This window comes from Propithecus coquereli, unplaced genomic scaffold, assembly GCF_000956105.1.
Source record: "Propithecus coquereli isolate 6110/MARCELLA unplaced genomic scaffold, Pcoq_1.0 Scaffold56, whole genome shotgun sequence".
Lineage (NCBI taxonomy): Eukaryota > Metazoa > Chordata > Mammalia > Primates > Indriidae > Propithecus > Propithecus coquereli.
In genome coordinates, this window is record NW_012151507.1 from 6,693,747 (window position 1) to 6,713,966 (window position 20,220).

The 20,220-nt window shown below is 38.3% G+C and overlaps 2 protein-coding genes across 2 annotated transcripts in view; both read right to left on the reverse strand.

Moving 5' to 3' along the window:
- SLC9C2 (solute carrier family 9, member C2 (putative)) overlaps nt 1-2,101 on the reverse strand; it is a 100,141-nt gene extending 98,040 nt beyond the window's left edge. Inside the window, 1 exon segment of the mRNA XM_012657721.1 lies at nt 1,978-2,101. Coding sequence (XP_012513175.1) covers nt 1,978-2,101 — 124 coding nt within the window.
- A 6,436-nt stretch (nt 2,102-8,537) lies between these two features.
- ANKRD45 (ankyrin repeat domain 45) overlaps nt 8,538-20,220 on the reverse strand; it is a 40,504-nt gene continuing 28,821 nt past the window's right edge. The window contains exons 3-6 of the mRNA XM_012657750.1: nt 16,338-16,432; nt 14,106-14,244; nt 10,853-11,194; nt 8,538-8,847 (exon numbers count right to left, since the gene is read on the reverse strand). Of these exons, the coding sequence (XP_012513204.1) occupies nt 11,163-11,194; nt 14,106-14,244; nt 16,338-16,432 (266 nt within the window). The 3' untranslated portion in view covers nt 8,538-8,847; nt 10,853-11,162. The remainder of the gene's footprint in view (nt 8,848-10,852; nt 11,195-14,105; nt 14,245-16,337; nt 16,433-20,220) is intronic.

Genomic DNA, 20,220 nt, shown 5'->3' on the forward strand with positions numbered 1-20,220 from the left:
TTTTAGTTGTCTGATTAATTTCTTTCTATTTTTAGTAGAGACAGGGTCTCGCTCTTGCTCAGGCTGGTTTCAAACTCCTGAGCTCAAACGATCCACCCACTTCGGCCTTCCAGAGTGCTAGGATTACAGGCGTGAGCCACCGCGCCTGGCCACAAATCTATCTCTTAAGAACAAGACACACACAATGAGGTGTCTCTAACAGGTGAATCTGGAAAACATTGAAGTTTCAACAGTGTCCGATCAGCACCCCCAGTGACATATTAGGATCACTGTATGGGTATCTCAATAATAGATCTGATGGCAAGAAATCATAAAAAGCCAAACTTCATATCTACATAGTACCTCTTATATTAATAATCGCTCATCCTGAACTACAGCAACGTATGCTCTGTAATTTTCCTAAAGCCAGAAATGCATTTTGCTACGCTCTAACCATAAAGAAACTGTCTTTATGAGGCAAGTACAAACGACACTTATTATTCCCTACCTGCATTTTCTTGCTTTGAAACGCTCTACTCTTTCCAAAACCATTCATTTCGTTCCCTCCAGAGGCAAGATAGAGACTATAATCCAATTAATTTATGCCTGGGACGAGAGTCACTGACATCCCAGATTCTGCATTTGCTGCCTTCCAGTTATGGATTAAGCCCAATCAGTAAATATTTATTGAATATGGATGGTCCTGACTTAAATGATGCTTCAACTTGTGATTTTTCAAGTTTACGATGATGGGAAAGTGATACACATTCAGTAGAAAGTGTACTTCCAGTATACATACAACCGTTCTGTTTTTCACTTTCATACGGTATCCAATAAAATACATTATTATACGTTACTATAAAATAGACTTTGTGTTAGAAGATTTTGCCCAAGAGTAGACTAACGTCAGTGTTGTAAGAGATTTTAAGGTAGGCTATGCTAAGCTATGATGTTAGGTGCATTAAATGCATTTCAACTTACAATATTCCCAACTTATGATGGGTTTATCAGGACATAACCCCATCATAAATTGAGGAGCATCTCTACTTCTTACAGGTAAGACCAGATAAATGTTTTTCACACTATTTCTGCAATGCCCTTTCCTACTGGAGCACTTGTCTCTATAAAGGATCTAGAGTTAGTGAGGTCTTTGGTCATCAGCACTTTGTGAGACCAAAAGGGACCAAAGTCATTAGTGAGTATTTAAACACCCCCAGAGAAAGCGATTTCACTCCTTGATACAGTGGATAAAATTGAAGACGTTCATGAGGCTTCATTATTCGTTCCTTGACAGTCTTCCTAGTTCAAGAAAAGATTTTTAAACCAGCTGACGTCTTTCCCAAATAAATTTTCTTTTACGGGAGTCTAGAAACTTTTCTCTAAAGTTGAATCGTGGAATAAAGCACCTGTATTGTTGAATATGTCACTTTTTCTATCTGCATATCATTCCCTATTCCTGTTGAATTTTTAATCATTGTTTAAGAGAAATCACATCAAAAGCCATGATGAAACGGATGAAATTAATGACATCAGTTACGTCAATGGTGAACTGTATGTCTGGGCTCTGTCTATTTGCTCCAATTGTCCTCCCCTCATCTCAGATATTTTAGTTGGGTTAGGCCTGGCCAGGCAGGCTGTATAAGGCTCTCCCTCCTCCTGTGACCAGAGAATCCTGACCATACCTTTAAAGTTATATCCATCACATTGCATTTTTTGTAATTATTTGTTCACCAATGTCCCCCGTGAGAGGGCTGCTCAAGCTTAAGGACTGCCTCATTCTCCTTACACGCCTACCACACTGCCGTGCTCAGCACATGTCACTGAATAAAGAACAATAGCACAGATGCTGCTTACAATTACATGAAGCTAGACTACAGCATTCACTCACATCGTATAGCTTCATTGAGCCCCTTCTTTTCATGTAGTTATGATCACTTTCTGCGCTGAGAAGAGGTTCAAAGGGCAGAGGAGAGATAAATTTCAAAAACAACCACCTACCTCCCCAAACAACAATGAAACATACGAGCACTGTGAAATATTCCTTTTGAACCAGGTAGTCAGCTGGCCTCCCGCAGAGTAAATCAGGTTTCTTATCATCTTTTTGTGCCCAGAAAGATTTCATTTTTGCCACTGCTTTTCCAGCCCTAACTCGATGGATTCATATGTGTTATTATTGTCACTGTCACTTTTGCAGACTACCCTGTAATAACATGCAAAAAGAACATGAGACCTACCCAATTCATCCATACTCTTTCTACCTAAGGTTGTACCACACGGAGATCTGAGCATGTCTCTTCTTGTCACAGAGGACATATTAATGCCCCTTGTTCTACCTCTTGTTCCAAGAACATTTTATAGGAACACTAAAAGCACTGCCGGTGTTTCTTGTACTGCTACATGTATGGGAGAGGGGGTATATTGATTGCTGCACTTACCGTTGTAATGATGTGGGAATGTGCTTGCCTTCCCCATTGGATAGTGAGTTTCTCAAAGACCGGGGCTGAATATTCACTGCATATTAATATTACTGTTAAATTAATGTAATATTAACTGAATATTAGGCTGTGCACACATTTTGTGGCACAAGATAGGCTCTCCAAAAGTATTTGATGGGCTGAACTCTTTGAGGTGGAAGGAACGATGGTCAATGTTATGCTCCTCCTTCTCTGTCAGTACAAATCATTCAGGAACTCCACTTTACTACTCCAACCCAATACCCCTTTTTCCTCTCTCAGCCACCTCCAAATCCAAACAAGGGAAACAAGGTCAAAGTTGAGTCACCTCAGTTAAGGTTGGGTGCGAGGAATGAGGGCGAATAACCTAAACACAAAGGAAAAGACCAAGGTTAGTTTGACCATATGGTGCCTTTGAGTAAATTTTAGAAAGGCTCCCTTCCTCAGAGCAATGAAGCCTGAAACAGGGCATGCGGCTTGGCAGGCGAATAACAGGCTAGACTTTGGCCCCAGTAGCCCATCTCACCTGGGGCCTTGTGTAGGATGCAGCCTGTGCAAATCTAGGCAGTGGTCCTGAGAAGGACTTGTTCTACTTTTCCTTGCAGCTAGCCTTAACCTAAAAATCCTAGAGGTGCCTGAAGTCTCCCCACATATATTTAAAGCTTATCTTTGATCCCTCGTTTTGCACTTATTTGGCCGACAGGTCACACAGTGATTCTGATGTAAAGCAGAGGGCGGGCCAGAAAAGAGACTCAAAATACTACAAATTCAAACCACTTCACCTGTCCCTCCAGTCCTTCAGGTCCTTGGCATCTTCAAACCCTGCTATCCCCACGTGTTAATGACCATCAAATAGAGCTCTTCTCCAAACCGCCAAGACCAGAGATATGTTCCTCCAAGCCTAAGCTGGTTCAGAGTTGAAATCAAAACGAAGACTCTCAAAATCCCAAAGGTCAATGCTCAGTTCTGTGGCCGTTCACCAGAGCCAGTACTACCAACTGATATCTTGCCGAAAGTCATTTCCATGCCTACTTCCCATTGGTTTCTGGCAACCTGCTTTCATTCTGATTGGCTACATACATTATCCTCACCCCCAATCAAGAAGAAGCCAAGTGATCTAGTTCCAAGGAGGCTCGCATTTCCTAATGTTCAAGCTGTGTATACACCCACAACTGTTTCAACTGATTTTCTCTGCTTGACATAATAGCTGAAATGGTCAGATATCTCCTTCTATATATTTTGTGATATATATACATGCTGTTTTTCTTATGCCAACCCTATCTGGTTCAGCCCTAACCCTCTTCAACACTGTCCTGTCTCCTCTCTCTTTCTCAGTCATGCTTTTCCATTTTCTTTTTCTATCTCTCCTTCCTCTTCAATGTTTCTCACTCCCATTTTCCTCCCTGACTCCTATTAGTCATTGGGTTTTGGTCCTTAATTGGAAGAAACAATGTTACCTACGTTCTTCAAGAAAGGACAAATACATCCCAAACTCTGTGATGCCTAATTTATATGTCTTCCCTCAAATCTAAACACTAAAAACAAATACAGTATAAATATTAAACAAAGGAATAAGCATGAATTGGTAGATGACTTTCAAGGAAGAGAGATTCTGTGACATGCTCATCAAGGTTGCTGTACATCCTCTTCCCTAGGGCACCAAGGAGCACATCACGGCAGTAAGATTACTAAATCTGTCATCAATCTTCCTCCTCACTATGTACAAGGAACCTCTGACAAAATCAAAGTCTCAATTCGTACTTGAGACTAAACTGTGTTTCCGTCAATTGCTCTATGTCTGCGCCAACTGTAATAACCATCACTGGCACCCACACACCACCCCCTAAAATATTCTTCACAACTTTTTGTTTTTGTACAGACTGGTATGGCTCTTTTAAGCCACTAGGCCCAATCCTACCACAAATGCCAGGGACCATGTAAAAAAACAAAAGTTATCTTATTCACAGGCTCTCTCCTGAGAGATGGGCTCATATTTTTTCCCATCCTGCCTTCACCTAACTCACCTAATTACCAAGTTCACTATCCTTTCTCCCATTTTCATATTCACCTTATCTATATTGGTGGTCAACTTTATTTCTCTTAACATTAACTTTGACCCTCTCCTCCACTACTGCCTCAGATCATTTTGAGTAACACCCTCCCAGGTTCTCTCTAGCTCCTATCCTACTCTGTCCCCTTGGGCTCACTTGGCTCACCTGAGCCCTACAGGTAAGACTCCTGTGGTTTGAATTTAAGTTTCAAAATTCAGATTCTCCATGGCTTTTAGAAAAATCCTCATACTTCAGGAAAATGTGGACAAAATTCAGAGAGTCAGCTCTAGCTTACATATGGTTCTGAAAGCTAGAGATAGCGCATAACTAAAATACATAGGTGATCAAATTTCTCTACATTAAACCATTTCCCATAGGGCTTTTACAAGAAGCAACAATAAATTTATATTTCACCATTTTTTGTAAAGCAAGCTGAAGTACGATCTGGGAGATTTGGGGAGTTGAGGGCTGAGGGGCTTCCCGGTGTGTTCTCCCACTAACCTGTCTGACAGTAGACGATACTACTTGGCTGAGATAGGCACGTAACATAGGCGGCATCCCCCAACATTACGATTGGTTCGGGCGTGAGCACGGGACTCAGACAAGTCCAAGCAGGTGGCTCGTTAGGTTAGCATATACCATTATTGGGAGACAGCTGTTCTCTTTCCATTTGGGTTTAGCTGTGATAATGACTTCTGAAGCAACTAGAGGCCATCTTCCCAGCTCCAGGGAGAAAGCCCACCCGAAGTCTGAAAGATTTTATGAGGTACCACCTTAGATATTTCTGAGGTCTTAACAATTGACCTTCCAATCCCACCCTGGATTTTAAATTTTCCCGGAAGCCATGTCTTAGTTTGAGAACTTTTGGCTATCTAGAAAGGATAGGAATGAGAAGCAGTTTTATTTTCAAAGCCAGTAAGTACTAGCTTTTTTATTCTTATTTTAAATTTTATTTGAAAGCTGAAATATTCCTTTTCACCTTATGTCTTTCCTCTAACATTTTAGTAGAAGAAGCCAGGTGGCACTTGCACGCTCTGTCTGGAAATATCCTTAGCAGTTTCACTGAGTTCATTACTTAGACAACAGTGTGGCCAAACTCACCACCATCTCATAGCAAAGGCCCCTTTCTCCAGTTTCCAATAACATTTTCCTCTCTTTCCTATAAACTCCCACCAATAGTCTTTTAGAGTCCCTTATGTTTTCTGCTAATACCCTACTTGAGGGCCTGTGGGTTTTCACTCACACTCTCCTCTAGGCCTCTCTGGCCTCTGACTACCATTCAGTAACAAAGACAATGCCAAATATTTTAGGTTTCGTTATATCAATTTCTCACTTCTGGGTTCCAAAATTTGTATGTTATATACTGCTAGTTAACAAACAAACACAAAACTGAGTAGCTTAAAACAACAACAATCATTTATTTGGCTCACAAATCTGCAATTTTGGCAGGGCTCAGCAGGGAAGGCTTGTCTCCACTCCATACAGCATCAGCTGGGGTGACTTGAATGGAGGATCCACTTCCAGGATGGCTCACTCCTACGGTTGGCAAGTTGGGGATGACTGCTGGCTGGCGCTCAGCAGGGCTGAGGACTGGGGCCTCAGTTCCCTTCCATGTGGCTTGCTCCACATGCTGGTTTTCAAGAGGCAGCATCTCGAAAGAGAGCACCTTTCCTAATTAGGCAGTGGCCACATCACCTTCAGGATCCAGCCTTGGAAATCACATGGAATCACTTCCACTGTAGTGACAGGCCTGCCCAGATTCAAGAGGAGAGAGTAGAGACCCACCTCTCTATGTGAGGAATGTCATGACCACATTGTAAGAAGAGCATGTAGGATGGGAGATATGGCCATCTTGGAAAATACAATCTACCACATGTAAGACAGAACAGTGGGGTGACCGTCAGTCCTTTACGTCAACCTAAATAGCAGTCTACCTACTTCAGCTTAAGTTCTCAAAGGCTGGACCATAGGCCAATTCTGATTCATGACAAAAGTTCCATCACACATGGCAAAATGAGAAAAATAAATATAACATAAAGATCTATAATAAAGGTTAATTTACTCAAAGGCTAGAGCCTTACACAGATCCTATCATCCCTTCTTTTCTGGTGTTAAAATATCTTCTATTAAATGATAGTGATAGCAGATAGTAGCTGTTTTCTTAATGATGGCATATTAATCTCCTCCCTTTATTTTTCTATATTTTTCTGGTCAATGAAATACAAAAATCTGTAGAACCACTGGCTAAAAGTTATCATAATATTGAATTTAGCCTTTGATTCCCAAATAATGTGGAGACCTTCTTGATTTACTAGTATGCACTTTGACGTGGTAATTATTCTATGGATTTTTAGAAAAAGCCACACAGCTACCTGTATAACAGCTCAAGCTCAAAGCATAAGGGCATTTTAACTCTCCTATGAATATATATATAATTCAATCCAAAATAGGTAACAATGCACTCTGTCTCTCAAAACAGATTAAAGTTATAGATCTATAGATTTAAAAAAATGTTCAGATCCTCACATCAAAGGGATCTTTGAAGTGAGCTCCAGGAATCCATTGGTAATCACTAGATTCACATGCCTGAAAAGTAACATGACATTCAAGACGAAGGCTTAGAAAATAGGTCAGAGGAGAAACTAGACATAGAGTCATAATGTTGGATGTGTATCTGGCTTGTCTGCTGGGAGAGAAGGAGTGGAAATGTGGTAAGATATGGAGATAAGGTTTGGGAGTCATTTTTATAAAGGTGAACAAGCTCTATAAATGAATGAAGAGGTAATGAGTTCTACGTATAAGATAGTACTAAAAGAGAATTCATTCAACTATTATTTACTAAATTACTATTAATATCTATGGACTCTTTAGGTACGAGGATGAACAAGACAAAGTCCCTACCCTCAAATAGCTCACAATCCACATGGAGAGGAAAACGTGGACAATTAAATAGAATACAGTATGAGCATATTAGCACTATGGGAGCCCTAAAGAGGGAAGGATTAATTCTTCATAATATTGGGGATAGGGAAGGTCATGGGGTGCTTCACCAAGGGTCAGAATTGCATTTCGAGAAGTTCCCACAGCTGGGGGCATGATGAAGAAAAGGAGTTGGTGAAGAAAAGCAGTTTAAGAAAGTATAGGAATCATGATTGGCATAAAGGTACCAATACAAGGAGTTTAAAAAACATAACATCAGCAAATGTATCAAAAGCTACAAAAAGTTTGAGGATAAGTATAGAGAGAGGACTAGAGAGGAAAAGAGAGGTTTACGATATAGTAGGAGTCTCCAGAAAAGTCTTAATCTTATTTAGGAATCTTTGAAGTGAGATCCAGGAATCCCTCCCTACTCAGGAACACATGCCTGGAAAGTAATGTATTCAAGATCAAGGCTCAGAGGCAGAGTTAGAGTAGAAACAACAAAAATGGCACCTAGCCTTTTTCTAAATTATTACAGTGCTTTGAGGACACTTAATACAATACCCTGTATTAAGAGAATGAAGCAAACATAGATCTCCTTCTTTGTATATAAAGACCCTCCATAAACACCCACTTGGTATAACAGAGACGGGGTTAGAATTATTGCACTCTTCTTTGCTTAAGAAAACTGAAACTGAATTCTCATACATTAAAAAGATCTCTAAACTTAAAAATTTGAGAGACATTTAAAACAGGGTTATCTCAAAACCTTGGTTGAGAAAATGTCAACTGACAAGATATGACAGAATCACTAATTTCCCTCCCTTCCCCTCATAAGGAAAAACTAGTTTTCCAGGCAGGAAAAAGAAAAGAAAGCCATAAGAACAAAGAATAAATGCTTTTTAAAAAACATTTTCTTTTCTATAAAACTTTTCTGTAAAGTCACAAAGTAACTGAAGGCTCAGGGGTTTGATTAATAAACTAGAAAAAAAGACTTTCCAAACCACCAACATGAAACCAACTATGACATTTAAAACCTAGGATATATAAAACAGAACAGAAGGAAAAATGGCATGGAATCCAGTCACAATATCTATATTTTCAAACCTATGGAACAGGAAAAATCTTCTAAATGAGTATAAAATTATACAGACCTATGTTTATTAATTTAAAGATAGAAGGAGGTTAAAATAGGTGGTTTGCTCAGAGACTATATCCCACCTTACAGGTGAAGTTTAATTTGGACATAAAAAGTAATAGTTATAACCAGAAGCCCTGATCCAAACAATTCTTATTATTTCCTTGCTCCAGAATGTCATTACATAAGACTTTCATTTTAGAGAAGGAGAACAAAGTTTTCCTCTGGAAATAGCCACATATGCCTTCTTTTATGGAAAGTCTCAATTACACAGCAAATTACTAGATTCTCTAGGTAGTTTTAAAACCTCCATATACAATACCACATCATCGGCAAAGAGCGAGAGTTTGATCTCATCTGCCCCCATTTGGACACCCTTAATATCCCTCTCTTGCCTAATTGCTGTATCTGGAAAATCCCAAGGATTCATCCAGGAGACTCCTAGAGTTGATGGATGAATTCAGTAGGGTCTCAGGATGCAAAATCAATACACACAAATCTGAGGCATTGATATACACCAATAATAGTCAAGCTGAGATTTAAATCAAGAACACAATACCTTTTACAACAGCCTCAAAGAAAATTAAATATCTAGGAATATATTTAATGAAAGATGTGAGAGACATATACGGGAGAACTACGAAACACTAAGAAAAGAAGTTGTAGAGAATGTAAACCGATGGAAAAACCTGCCTTGCTTGTGGATTGGTAGAATCAATATCATTAAAATGTCCATACTACCTAAAGTGATCTCCAGAGTTAGTGCAATCCCTATCAGGGTCCCATCATCATTCTTTACAAATCTAGAAAAAATAATTATACGCTTTGTATGGAACCAGAAAAGACCTCGTATAGCCAAAGCAATCTTAAGTAAAAACAAGAAACTGGGAGGTATCAGTCAACCAGACTTCAAGCTGTACTACAGGGCTGTGGTAACTAAAACAGCATGGTACTGGCACAAGAACAGAGATATAGACCTCTGGAACAGGACGGAGAATCCAGAGATGAAACCATCCGCATACGGTAGTCTAATCTTTGACAAAGCAGACAAAAAAATACACTGGGGAAAGAATCTCTTTTCAATAAATGGTGCTGGGAAAACTGGATAGCTACATGTAGAAAAATGAAACTGGATCCCCACCTCTCACCTCTCACAAAAATCAATTCAAGATGGATAACAGACTTAAACCTAAGGCATGAAACCTTAAGAATTCTAAAAGAAGACGTGGGGAAGACCCTTTCAGACATTGGCCTGGGCAGGAAGTTCTTGAGAAAGACCCCCAAAGCAATCACCACAGCAACAAAAATAAATAAATGGGATCTGATAAAATTAAAAAGCTTTTGCATGGCCAAGGAAGCTATCATTAGAGCGAATGGACAGCTTACAGAATGGAAGAAAATATTTGTTCTCTACACATCTGATAAAGGGCTGATAACAAGAATCTATCTAGAACTTAAAAAAATCAACAAGAAAAAATCAAACAACTCCATCAACAAATGGGCAGAGGAAATGAACAGAAACTTTTCGAAAGAGGACAGAATAACATATGGAAAAATGCTTACCATCTCTAATCATTAGAGAAATGCAAATCAAAACCACAATAAGATATCACTTAACCCCAGTAAGACTGGCCTCTATCAAAAAATCCCAAAACAACAACTGCTGGCGAGGATGTGGAGAGACAGGAACACTCTTACACTGCTGGTGGGACTGTAAATTAGTGCAACCTCTGTGGAAAATAATTTGGAGATACCTCAAAGAGCTAAAGGTAGAAATACCATTCGATCCAGCAATAGCACTATTAGGCATCTACCCAAAAGAGCGAAAGATATGCTATAATATAGACATCTGCACCCAGATGTTTGTGGCAGCACAATTCACTGTTGCAAGGATGTGGAAACAACCCAAGTGCCTGTCAATTCATGAGTGGATTATTAAAATTTGGTATACGTATATAATGGAATATTACTCAATCATAAGAAACAGATCCAGCACCTCTTATACTTTCCTGGATTAAACTTAAGCCCATTATCCAAAGTGAGGTACCACAAGATCCGAAGAATGGGTCCATTTGTACTCACCATCAAATTGGTACTAACTGATGAACACTAGGGTGCTCACGTGGCAGTAATATTCTCCAGGGATTAGGGGGCTGGGAGGGTAAACCTGCAAGCAAAGGACATGGGAAGCATTGTAGGGGGGAAGAGCATGCTTCTAACCCTCACTTGGGTGAGGCAAAGACATAAAGTGTAACCATAATGTTTGTACCCTCATAATATCCTGAAATTAAAAAAAAAAGATTAAATAAAACCTCCATATAGTATCTGGGAGTGATTTGTACCCAAATGCTTTCCTGAAGGAATGCATGCAACTCACATGGGGCTGTGCTTGGAGGAGGCGGGGAAGGCCAGACAGTCTGGACACAGGCATGCTGAACAGGCCAAACAAAACAAGGGTGATGTACTGTTGTACTTAAACATTGTTATAAAACCCCACATATATTTTCTTGACTTTAATTGGCATGATAGGTTTGTCTTTTCAGATACTAGAAGAAAATGTGGCCTTTTACAAAATTTATGTTCAGTAGAAGGTATAATCTTGACTTCTCTTCTGACCATGGCTTAGACTACAGATTTGGCACTTTTCACTTGACCTGAAAGGAAGCAGATTTTAAAATTACATTTAATTAGCTTGTGATATTAAACAAAGCCAGTTTTTAAAAACAATGGTCATGGAATAAATCAGTATATCCCCACCTGAACCAGCCATTAATTAAACCCTATGTTGTTGGTATATCAATTCAAACATTCTCCTCTCCTTTATTTTTAATATTTAAAGCCATAAGGTCACATTTCCCAAATAGTCAGCTTATTGTTACCACTTCTGCCACTGACTAAATTAACTTTGAATAAACTGCTGAAACTCTCTTGTCTTCACTTTCTTCATTGTAAAAGGACGGGTCATTTCAGAGGTTCCATCAAGAGCTAATATTAATATTCTATGATATGAAGGTGCTTAGAAGGGATGTGATGTAGAAGACCCTTCTTCAGAGGTGCGAAGGGAGGGAGAGTTGTTGGGCTAGGCCAATGGTAGTGGTGAAGCAAGTAGGAATCAAACTGGATAACCAATAATTCAGGTCTTAATCATCTACCTCCTGGACCACTGTTCTTGCTTTCTCTAGTCTCTTCTTCCAATCCATTTTACGAAGAAAGCCTGATTATTCTCCCCTACTTAATCCCTTTTCTCTCCTACCCTAAAGACTGTTAATGGCATCCCACTGCCCAGAAAATAAAGTCCAAATTCCTAAGCTTACAATTCAGTAGTTTTTATAAAATGATCACATCTTCCTTACCTTTGTAACCTTATTTTCTACTGTTTCTTAACACAGACTCAACTACAGTCAGTCAAATGAGTATTGGCCCTTCCTTACTCCCATATTTAAACCTTTCATCATCATATTGTACTTTCATTCTGGAATTTTCTTCATATTCTACCCTGGCTACCCATCCTTTCATGCCAATTCTTCTTTCTTCATGTTGCTTTCTCTTTATACTTAGGCTTCTAGGAATATATACGGCACTTAGGTTATCTTCTCAGCTATGTATGTCTTACTCATAAACTAGGTGGTAGGCTCCATAAAAACAGGGACAGTCAAAAAAAAAAAAAACAGGGACAGTCTAAAGCCTCTGTTTCCCAGGAGAGTGTTATGTATATGCTCAATAAATATTAGTTATAGATGGCAAGGGATATTCTGTCACACTACCGAGACTAGATTACTTAACCTTTTAAAATCCACAACCCCTTTTGATAAACATAAAAATCTTAGGTACGGGATATCCACATGCAAAAGAATGAACTTGGACCCCTACCTCACACCATACACAAAAAATAACTCAAAATAGATCACAGAACTAAATGTTAGAGCTAAAACTACAAAACTCTTAGAAGAAAACATAGAATTAAATCTTGATGATCTCAGATTAGGCAATGGTTTGCTTCTTAGATATGACACAGAAAGCACAAGCAACAAAGGAAAATTAGGTAAACTGGACTTCATCAAAATTAAATTATTTTGCATTTCAAAAGACATAATTAAGAAAATGAAAAGACAATCCACAGAACGGGAGGAAACATTAGAAACATATTTCTGATAAGGGACTTATATCCAGAATACATAAAGAACTCATACAACTAAACAATAAAAAGGCAACCCAATTTAAAAATAGGCAAAGAATTCATATAGACATTTCTCCAGAGAAAACATACAAATGGCCAATAAACACTGAAAATATGCTTAAAATTATTAGTAATTAGGAAAACAAAACTCGGAACTACACTAAGATACTACTTCACACCCACTAAGATGGTTAAAATTTTTTTCAAAGACAGTGACAAACATTGACAAAGATATAGAGAAACTGGAATCCTCAAATAGTGCTGGTAGGAATGGAAAATATCCCATAAATATGTACAATTATTATTGCCAATTAGAAACAAAATTAAAAAAACATAAATAAAAGAAAATGGAAAACAGTTTGGCAGTTCCTCAAAAGGTTCGCCAGAGTTACCATATAACCCAGCAATAAACCAAAGAAAAATGAAAATATGGCACACAAAAATTTGTACACAACAGTTAACTGCAGCATTATTCATAACAGCCAAAAGAGTGGAATTCCAAATGTCCATCAACTGATGAACTAATTAACTTTGTATCCATACAATGGAATATTATTCAGCCATAAAACGGAATGAAGTGCTGGTGCATGTTATGACATGGACAGACCTTGAAAACATTATGCTAAATGAGAGAAGCCAACCACAAAAGGCAACGCATATATGATTTTATTTATGAAATGTTCAGAACAGGCAAATCCATAGAGACAGAAAATCGATTAGTGGTTACCAGGGATTAGAGGAGGGAGGAATGGGAAGTAATTGCTAATAGGTAGAGTTTCTTTTTGGAGTGGTAAAATGTCCTAAAATTAGATAATGGTGATAATTACACATCTTTGTGAATACACTGAAAACTACTGAATTATGCCCTTTAAAATGGTGAATTTTATGGTATGAGAATTACTTCTCAATAAAGGTGTTATTTCAAAAAAGCTTAAGTATGCTTGCCACAAAGATTCTGACATATTCTCCATTCTCAGGATGGTATTCTCACAGTGGGTCTCTTCCCCAAATATACAATTATAATACTGAAAGTGCTTTTTGAAATTCTGCCACCCTATTTCCCAGGAGGACATGCCTTCCTAAATAACAATCCTTGGTCAAAATCAAAGGCAAAGACACAGTGATTACATAAAATTTAATGACTGACGGTGGTAATATTAAGATCAGTATTAGGCATTCCCTACAGAAAGAATTCAGTTATTATTATTAGTTAATCCTAATATTGAAACTAATAATGAGACTAGGGAACTATATCACGGAGTAGTGCTTATAACAAGGTTAAGGACTACTTAGTGAAGATTGTCAAAATCAGAATATCATAGAAAAAACAACATTGAACCTAATTTTCACCTTTACTGATTTCAAACCACCTTTTATCCAAAACTTACGTGGTATAGTCATTTTTGTGAGAATAGGAGTCACGATATCTTCCAATTGTTGTTTCTGCTCAAAAAGCTCATTAATGGAAGCTTCCGAATGGGATACCAGCCACTCATTTTTTGCACGGCACGCATTGAGAACAGTGTTCTAGGGACAGAAATAGAAAATTTACTTTCCACTTATTTATTGAAAAATAAAATTTACCAGCATTGCCCAACAGAATTCTCCATGATGATTAAAATGTTCTAAATCTGCATTGTCCAATACAGTAATCATTAGATATATACAGCTATTGGGCACTAGAAAAGTAGCTAGTGTCAGTAACCGAATTTTAAATTTTATTTAATTTTAAATAATTCAAATTTAAATAGCCATATGTGGCTACTGGCTACTACATTGGACAGTGCCGCTCTAACATTGGTGGAATGTGAGTATAATAAAACTCACCATCAGGAGTCATGAAGTCTTGTGCCAGTCTACACTTTCTCCCTAATTCTTTATTTTCACTGAATTCTGTGACAAAAAGAAGTGTTTGCAAAGGCCAGAAAAGAATAGGTGCGTGCGACTCAAAAGATAATGCTAACAGCTGATTCCCTCTCAAATGGTTCACAGGAGGAGGAAGTTCAAGAAATGCAAGAAAAGCTCCACCTTCTTGAAAATTTCTCAGTTTGCCTTGTAAAACCATCTTATTGCACATGTGCAGCAAACCGCTGATGTCTGATTTTAAGATATTTACTGTATTAACACTATGCTGTGTAATACCAAAAAGAAATAAATAAATTTGTGGTATGTCCTGTCCATACTATTAAATAATAAGCAGCAGTATATGCAGAAGATTGTAGAAGGAAGTGGGTTTGGAAAGGTGTTCATAACATATTACTAAGAGGGGAGAAAAGTAAATTAAAGAATAATATGTACAGTATGACCCCATCTTTATAAAAACAAAATCGCTCATAAAATTCCAAATATATATATGTATATGTATGCCCATATAAGTGAAGGAAAAAACATGGTACAGTTAACACAAAATTATTATCAGAACCAAAGGGTTATAAGACTGGGGATGGAAAAGGGAAAACTATTAAGTTAGCTTTAGACATTTCAAATTTTTCCTAGTTGTTACTATGTGTATACAATGTTTTCTAGTTCTAATAACCAAAATTTTAAAAATTGAAAGTAAAAGACTTCTCTAGCAACTAGTTTGACAGAGCACTATTTCTTTGTGGCAGGAAAATTTTGTTTTACAGAACTAATAGCTCCAGCAGCTATTCTAACAGAATTTTGCCTCATTTTGTTTGTTTCACAAGAGATTTTGTAGAGTATTTTACAAGATACAAGTGCAATGTGTAACTTACCAAGTTCTCACATTTGGTGATGTCCTACAATTTTAGCAATATCCAATTCTTTTTCATTTAAATTATAAGTTACAGGACATTCACAGAGCATTCTACACAGAAATGTATCAAGTAATTTAAAACCAAAACACATTTCTAATACCTTGAGTATTTTTTAATGTACATTCAAAACAGTAAACTTGTGCACAGGCAGTACTTAGATACAGTGCTTGGCTATGTGGCAAGCTGGCTTTACAATTAGCTAGCTTTACATCTGTGTATCTTTTTTTCCATTCTGGAAAATGTGCTACCTCAAAAAAATATGTAATATACATGTACATATATGTGTACTAAAATATATAATGTACATCTAAGTTTTGAAGCAAAATAATGAAATGGATATCAGTGGACCCCAGTACTCAAGAGAAGAACCAGAACACTACCAGTACTACTAACACAACTTCTGTGTCCCTCCCCTATCCCCATCCCCCTGCATGGCTCCAAGAGATAACTATGATCTGTGCTTATTCCTTTGCTTTGCTTTTTTAATAGTTTTCCACCCTGTGTAGGCATCCCTAAACAATACAGTTTGATTTCGCTTGTTTTTGAGCTTTATAAAAATCTACGTAGTCTTTGATGATTTTTTTCACTCAATACTTTAAGATTCATCCGTGTTTTTGGATATGATACTTTGTACATCTCTGTGATACTCTTAAATATTATTTCATTTAATTTTGATCAGTGTGTCCTTTATCAGTAGTTTATAAAGAAAGGAAAGAAGGGAGGGAGGGAAGAAGAAGAGAAGTAAGGACCACCACCTACCTCTAGAGCAACAGTGTAGAAACTAAAATGTAAGATAAAATTCTCAGAAGACTTCAAAATAAGCAATAATCACAAATACACTACCTTGTCTTCCTTAAGGAGCTTCCCTGGTCCCTTGTCTGTGTCAGTAACGGCTAAAGAGACCTTTGTGATATATTTTTTCAGAGCCAGCCTTGCATCTGAAAGAATGGACAGTATATCACACAGTGATAAGACAAAAACCAAAAAATATACTCAACTGTTTGTAATGTACTATTATATATTCAGAGCTTTATAAAGACTGTGTGTAGGAGATTTGTTGTGGTTGCTTTCATCGAATTTCAGAACTAGCACATCACTTTGGGGCATTCGGTATTCCTAAAATTGTGCTAAAACTTTTTGAAGAACAAATGAAATATAAAACATGACACCTGATCCCAAAGAGACTGTATTTTATTAAAATGTCTACTCTGGAGAAAGGAACAACAAAAAACATTTTCAACGGACAAACTATCACTTGCTTTACTCTTCTCGATCTTTCAAAAAAATTCAAAAATAGCTTTTCCCTCTTTAAAAAAAAAAGTGTTTAAAATAATTCCATTCATTATGGGATACATAATAATATTATCATGAAATTTTCAAAACCTGTTTAAATAAAACTGTAACACTTTTCTGAGAGAAATATAATAAAAGAGTCAAATAAGTAGAAGGGCTTACCATATTCCTAGATGGGACAATCGAACATTGTAAATTATAGGTTAGTCCCAAATTAATTTAAAGGTCGATGTATTGACTGCTGTGCCATATTACCACAAATTTCATGGCTTACAACAAATTATCACAAATTTATCCTCTCACAGTTCTAGAGGCCACATGTCTAAAATTGGTTTTATTGAGCTAAAGTCAAGGTCTTGGCAGGGCTGATTCCTTCTGGAGGCTGTAAAGGGAGAATCTGTTCCTTGCCTTTTTCAATTTGTAGGGGCTTCAATTTCTAGTATTCTTTGGCATATGGTCCCTTCCTCCACCTTCAAATACGCCACTTCAATCTCTGCTTCCATCATCAAATCACCTTCTCCTCTTCTGTGTCAAATCTTCCTCTGCCTCCCATTTATAAGGACATTTGTGAACACATTTAGGTAACACTTGGATAATGCAGGATAATCTTCCCAAGATCCTTAATTTAAGAACCTGCAAAGTCCCTTTTGTCATATGAGGTAACGTTCGCAGGTTCCAAGGATTAGGACCTAGATATCTTTAATAGCCATTATGCAGCCTACTAAAGTCAGCCCTCTGCATCCCCCCCAAAAATTTCACATCTATCCCACAAGCAAATTATATTCACCCCATCCCCAAATCCCCAAAAGTCTGGACCCATTACAGTATCAACTTATGTCTAAATTCTCATATAAATATCATAACTCAAAAGTCTCAGATCTCATAATCTAAATCATCTAAACAAGGTATGGGTGAGACTCTGGGTATGATCCATCCTGGGACAAAATTCCTCTCCATCTGTAGACCTGTGAAACTAGAAAACAAGTTATCTCCTCCCAAAATACAATGACGGGACGGGCATAGAATAACAGTTACAGACACTGTCATTCAAACAGGAAGAAGAAGAAAAGGAAGGAATGAGGAAGGGAGGGAGGGAGAAGGGAGGGAGGAAAGGAAGGAGTCGCTAGTTCCAAGAAATTTTGAAATCCAGCAGAGCAAATTCCACTAGGTTTAAAGGCCTGAGAATAATCCTCTGTGGCCTGAGGCTCTGCCCTCTGGATCTGAGGTTCCACCCCCTAATTAATCCTTCCTTTCTCACGAAAGATATCACGTGTTTGCAGCTGAATAGTTTTGTCAGTCTGTTTCCTGCCTGCAGAATTTTGGCAGTCCAGCATCCTTTTTCATTTTGTCCTCTCGCTGTCCCTTTGTCCAGGCCGGCATTCCTGCTGGTGCACCGTTCTCGAAACCTGTGAGTCTCCCTGCATGTCACAGAGATTGACTCCATTGGACAAGAGGCTTCTGCATAGGTCTTCTGCAGGTAACCTCATGTCTCTTCCTGATGTCTGCTGGGATGGCTGGGGGGATCGACGAGTCACACACATAATCTCTTCAGCACTGGCAAAAAGCTCTCCAGCCGCATCCTCGGCTTTCTCTCCAGAACACACTTTTTTGACAGTGAATCTCTTCATTGTAGCACCTTTTACAATCTGCATAGGCTGAGAATGTCCCAAATCATTAAGTCCTGTTTCCCTTTTGCTTAACATTCTTCCCTCGATTTCTCTCTCTCCTCTCGCATTTTACTATAGGCAGCAAAAGAAACCAGGTCATGCCTGCAACACTTTGCTTGGAAATCTCTTCAGCTAAATATCCAAGTTCATCCTTACAAGTTCTGCTTTCCACGTAATGGCAGGACACATCTCAGCTAAGCTCTCTGTCACTATGCAACAAGAATGCCTTGCCTTAGTCTCCAGTAGTATGTTCCTCATTTCCTTCTGAGCCTTCCCCAGCGGCACTTTTGTCATTCATATTTCCACCAACATTTGTACAACTTACCTATTCTTTGACCCATTATAGGCTTTCTCTACTGTGCTCTTCCTTTCCTTCTGAGTCCTCTACAGCAGCACCTTTTCAATGTCCCTGTTTCCCCGAACAGAATGTTCAAAGAAATCTAAACTTTTTCTATCATGCACCTCAAAATTCTTCCAGCCATCTACCCTTCACCCAAGTCCAAAACCACTTCCACATTTTTAGGTATTTGTTCCAGCTACGAAAATCTGCATTAGTTTCCTATGTCTGTTGTAACAAATTACTGCAAACTTGGTAGCTTAAAGCTATTTATTCTTTTACAGTTCTGGAGGCCAGAAGTCCTAAATCAGTTTCACTGGACTAAAGTCAAGGTGCTGTCAGGGGTGATGCCTTCTGGAGGTTCTGAGGGGAAAATCCGTTCCTTGCCTTTTTCAGCTTCTAGTCACTGCCAGTTTTCCTTGGCTTGGGGCCCCCTCCCTATATCTTCAAAGCACATCACCCAATCTCTGCTTCCATCATCATCACATCACCTTCTCCTCTTCTGTGTCAAATATCCCTCTACTTTTCTCTTATAAAGACAGGTGTGATTATAAGAAAAAATTTACATTTAATGTAATGATTACATTTAGGGCCCACCTGGATGATCAAGGCTAATCTCCCCATCTCAAGATCCTAAACCTACTATCTGCAAAGTCCCTTTTGCCATATAACATTCAAATACTCCAGTGATTTTGACCTGGGTATCTTTGGGGATATTGTCCAGCCTGCCACAGTTGGTGTATACTCTCATGAAACTCCCAACGGGAATAGTTGAGAGACTTGATGAAATCACTAAAACTCAACTGTGTTATCTCCAGCACCTAACAATCTCTTTAAGCCTCATCTGCCTTTCTGTAAAGTAAAGTAGACATAATAAAAGTAACTTACATAGTTGAATTCAGACCCATATCTGGAATAGTGTTAATGATTATGAACCAGCTAACTGGTCTTCTTGCTTCCAACTCTTCCACAGCTTTAAACCTATCATTTGCATTGCAAACAGAATTAATTTCCTAAACTGGAATCCAAGGTTTAGGTTTTGGCTCCAATAGTTGGGTAACCTGGAATCATAGGTGGTTCCAGAATTTCAATACAGGATGAAGTTTAGGGGAGAAATTAGTAGGGAAAGGGGACTAAGGGACTTGTCATGAAACTGCATTTGTATAACAAGCACACTGCTTTTACTGAGAGCACATATTTATTTTGGGTGACTTAGTGGAGAAAGGAGCTTATTGAAAGCATTTCCTTAATGCCGTCATACCTTAACCACTCTAACCTTAATTCCTCATCTATAAAATGGAAGCCTTATAGTACAGTCTTCATAAGAGTGTTGTGAGGCCGGGCGCGGTGGCTCACGCCTGTAATCCTAGCTCTCTGGGAGGCTGAGATGGGCGGATTGTTTGAGCTCAGGAGTTCGAAACCAGCCTGA